At 35.0% G+C, this 4,717-nt stretch overlaps 1 protein-coding gene across 1 annotated transcript; it reads right to left on the minus strand.

Annotated features, from left to right (window-relative positions):
• Positions 1-249: 249 nt before the first annotated feature.
• LOC146939458 (putative metal-nicotianamine transporter YSL7) lies at positions 250-4,388 on the minus strand. The gene is made up of 5 exons (XM_085753098.1): positions 3,898-4,388; positions 2,508-2,671; positions 1,961-2,193; positions 1,577-1,766; positions 250-1,439 (listed from the first exon to the last, which is right to left on the minus strand). The coding sequence occupies exons 1-5, from the start codon at positions 4,298-4,300 to the stop codon at positions 339-341; spliced, it is 2,091 nt and encodes a 696-aa protein (XP_085609224.1). The 5' UTR covers positions 4,301-4,388; the 3' UTR covers positions 250-338.
• Between the last annotated feature and the right edge of the window lie 329 nt (positions 4,389-4,717).

The following is a 4,717-nucleotide window of genomic DNA, read 5'->3' on the forward strand; positions in this document are numbered from 1 at the left end:
TTATTTCAATTTCAATTATACACGAACGGAATTGACCTGTACTTTCTGTTACCATGCCAGTTGTTGTAAAAAAAACACATATATGAAAGAAAAGAAAATCAATGATTGTTTCTTTAAATTATGATTTATAAAGCTAAAACACAGACAACATAAGAACATCTAAAAAAGTGATTATCCAATAATTCTGTGCATAAAAATTTCCATAGTTCAATGGGGAGCGTAGTAGGGTAGAAGCACGAGCTAAACAAATTATAGAAATAAAATAACTGTACAAAATACTTCAATAAAATTAAATGTTCTCTTTGAGAATGAAAACCAACAACAATAATAAGTAAACTTCAAGGTTTTAAAAAGGCATCAACTTTAGCATTTTTTGATCTAGACAAGAATTTCATACAAATAGGTGGCCGCACTCCAGCAAGAGCAAGAAAAGAGTTTGGAAGTGACCAAATTCCATCTCCACAAATCAAACCGGACGCAACAGCTGATCCAAATGCATCAGCCTTAGCCCTATCAACCTTCTGCCAAATAAACAATATCAAGCTTCCAACACACATATCAATAGCAAAGTTGCTTCCAATGTAAAATGGTATAGCCATAGCCATAGGAACAGGAATAAACTTGGAGTATTTCTTTGCAACCAAGTCACGAACAAAATTGATAATTATGGCAACGAAGAAAAACACAATGCACAGTTTGAGGCAGTTTTTCGGCAGCGCGGATAATCCGTCCACACCTAGTATTGCCATGTTTCGAAAAATGAGTGCATAAGGTGCAGGGTATGCTGAACCAGGTTGACCAAGAGTACCGAAAGCATGGTAGAATAGCCAGAAAACACATGGCGATATAATACATCCGATAGCAGTTCCAATAACTTGGCTCACAAACATGGATTTCGGCGAAGCCAATGTCATGTAACCTGTTTTGAAGTCTTGCATAAGATCGGAAGCTGTTGAAACAATGTTCATCATGACACCACATGCGGCTAAACCAGCTAGGACACCGCCGTTGGCTGCACCTGCCCAAGCACCGATGGTGAAGATGGCTAATTTTCCGTAGGTCGATGCAAGGGACCAATCTGTTAATCCACAACCATAGGCATTGCAAAAGGCTAGTGCAGGTGCAATGATGTAAATGCAAATGACGTGATACCACTTTAGCTGGTGGAAAATGTGGGGGATGGTAATGATTGAGATTATAGAAACTATGATATAGCCTGCGATAGCAAACCAGAAGGGGATTTGGTCTTTGAGGAACATCTCGGTTCTGCGCTTGTCATCAAATGAAAGAGTAGGTGGGAGAGGAGCATTTGGATCATGAGACTGTGCTCCTTTGTCTTTTTTCTTCCATTGCTTATACAAACCTATAAGAGTTGTGCCAAGAACTTTCACAAAGTTGTATAGACCATCACCAAGAATCATTGCTATGCCTATGAAAACCTGTGATTTAAAAAGAATACAATTAGGAAAAGACCAAAGAAATACATTATCAACCGCAGTCACATACGTATCAAAATAGTAGATTTTCGCCAACAATTCAAATAAATAAAAAATGGAAATACAGAAAGACAACTTACTTTGTAACCTTGAAGACCATGTAAGCTGGCTTCTCCGAGCTCCGCAGAGAACCAATCTCCTTTTTTAGCCCAAATGAGAGGCCACATGACACCCCATGAAAGAATTCCACCAATCAACAACGAAATATTGATTATATATGGACAAATCATCCCAACCCCCACATAGGTAGCAGAAAAATCAAAGTAGAACCTGTTACGTACATTAAATAATAAATGTTAAATAAAAGAAAAGGAACTAAAATACAGATTAATCTATTTTATAACAGCAATATTATCTAAAAAAGTTGCCAACTCATCATGCTATCACCATAATTGAGAACATAATAGAGTTAATCCCTTTTTGAATTCTCTCATTAATTAATAAAATAAAGGCGAGTCACGTACTTGTGTTGATAGGCTTCCAGACCAAATGTGGGGAAGTTTGCAAATCCACAAGCATCACCAGCAGTGAAAAACCATTGGAAGAAACCCCACAAGAAGCTAAAGGAGAAGAACTTTCCAAGTGCTTGTACTTGCTTCTTTGCTAGTTTGGCACCTTCAGATGTATGGAAACTGTTGATTAGATGAGCTGTTGCAGTACCACTTGGATATGTCAATCTGAAGTCAACAATCATAATCTGCAACAGGGAAACATTAAATTAAAACTAAATGTTTGGAGTCATTCCCATCCCATGTTTTAAAACTCGATTAAAACATCACAACAGCGAGGCTTCCAAGTCATGTTCAATCATTTTAAATTGATTGAACCAGGGCGAAACCGCAATCAAACTGTAGACATTTGCTCATTCAGCGTTCAATTAGCTGAACCATCTGGTTCGATTTTTAAAATATAGTTACATTTTATTACATTATGACAAAGTCAGATACAATATTATTTTTATCTTCCTATTAATACATTGTATTGATTATTTGATGCAACAAGTTAGTGTACCTTTCGGAGTGGAACCACTGAAAAGAGACCAAGAAAGCTAGCAACAAATAGAAATGCAATCATCCATCCTAAACCAAGAATCTTAACATCATTGGCAGTGTCAAATTCTGGAATTTGTTTTGCAATAGTTGGACTCATTGCAAACACGTAGCTACCAAACCCACCTACACAAAAAGAATCAAGTAAAAGACTTATCAACAACAAATAAGGTCATTGTATCAGAACCGAAATCGTGAAAGACTACTGAGGTAGTAGTAGGCTAGTGGCACTTAAATTTTAGTTTGCACAATATTTCTCAACAAAGGCAAAAGAAAAAATTGGCATAACAATAAACTTTAAAATACTTAAACTATATTTGTATTACTAACATCTTGTCTGACCCTGTTTCAATACCATGGAAGTGAAACATAAATACGGCCAAAATTGTCAAAGGAGCACACTGTATGATTATGATAGACTGTTCTTATAGAACATTTATATTTCTATAGTTTTACTTTCCGTGTTTAAATTGCTAATTCTTAAACATGCACATTGTATGATTATGATAGCTTAAGAAAGGGATTTTTGCAGTTAATATTCCTTCAGTTAAGATCTGTTTAGATAGAATTTTCTTTTCTAGTCATATAAGCATTATATCACTTGTGAGATTGTTTATGACAATTTGGCCCCGTTTGGATTAAGCTTATTTTGAGCTTATGCAAATAAATAATTTTTTTTATCTTAATTCATAAGTTTTCACTAACGAAAATTGTACCTACATAAGCTGTTTTTTCATAAACTACATTAACAAGCTTATAAATAATACATAAAGGAATATTTATTTGCATAAGCTGTTTTGCATAAGCTTTAAAATAAGCTAATCCAAACAGGCTTTATAGAAAGAGCTTATAGGTTAATTGAAAATAGTTTAACTTTAATTTACATTTTCTTATAGAAATAGCTTATACATAATCTTTAAAAATAACTTATACATAATCACTTATCATGCTACAAACACTTAATTAAGTTGTTTATCCAATCAAACTTCAAGATTAACTTATCCTTCATATCGTAATATAAACGAATTGATGGAATCAAAGAAACACATATATATTGATTCCTAATAAAATAAAATTAAAAATGTATACTTTTCAACCAGCTGAAGGGTGAAGGGACCACACCAAGGCACGAACAAAAACACAAAATTGGGGTCATCACTCTTCTATTACCAGTGGGGCCCACCAAATGAAAACACATGCCATGCAATGCAACAAATCCCAAAAACCAGAAACCCATATCAACCCATTACCCAATTCAATTCAATTCACAAATGAAACATAAAAATCAAAACTTTAACACAAAATGAAAAAAAAGGTAATTAGATTAAATCAAATTAGGTTAGATTAATTACCACTGAATGCAATTCCACTAGAAGCAACAACGCAAGTCTGAATAACAGTATTCTCCTGTCTGGTAAAAGGTTGAGTAAGCCAACCAGCTTTTTCAAGCAACTTGGTCCATGTCTTCACAAAGAAAAACCCTAACAACCCAGCAGAAACATTCAACGAAGGAATAATCCCAGTTGTGAGATTCAGTTTCATCACAATAAACGTGAACATCACCGACAACATTAGACTCACGAATATTGCCCTAACAGTAACTTGTTTCTTCCATGTAGGAACAAGTTTTCCTTCAAACCCTTTTTCAATAGAATACTCCTCCGGTTGATCATCGTTCGACACCGGTGTAACTGCACCGGTGTCGTGGCTTTCAATGTCGCCATGAACGACACGTCGATGGGGTTCTGAAGACATATTTTTACAATGATATTGAAGATGATAGAGAATTGTGGGTGGTGTGGTTTTGTCGAGTGTTTGGTTTTATATTTTTGTGATTGTTAATGATGTTGAGCTGTGACATTTGGTGTTCGTAGCTGTCGCTTTCCAGATTTGTTTTTTCCTAGGTTGACATGTTCTTTATTTATAGTAATAAGATTTGGAGAGTTAGAGTGGTTTATAGAGAAGGATTTGCTGGAATATAGCAGAGTGTCTTACGCTTACGTTAGTTTAAATCTGTGTCATTACTAGCATTCATGAATCATCTAACAAATAGTAGTTTGGATGATAGTAAAAACTTAGAAAAAAATAAGGGTCCTGCTAACCGGTGCCCCCGGGGCACCGGTTAAGCATACCATAAAAATGAATTATTACCATAAAAGGAAACTATTTTTG

The sequence above is a fragment of the Medicago sativa genome, chromosome 3 (genome assembly GCF_051527215.1).
Source record: "Medicago sativa cultivar Bolivia chromosome 3, Bolivia_mono, whole genome shotgun sequence".
NCBI classification, from domain to species: Eukaryota; Viridiplantae; Streptophyta; class Magnoliopsida; order Fabales; family Fabaceae; genus Medicago; species Medicago sativa.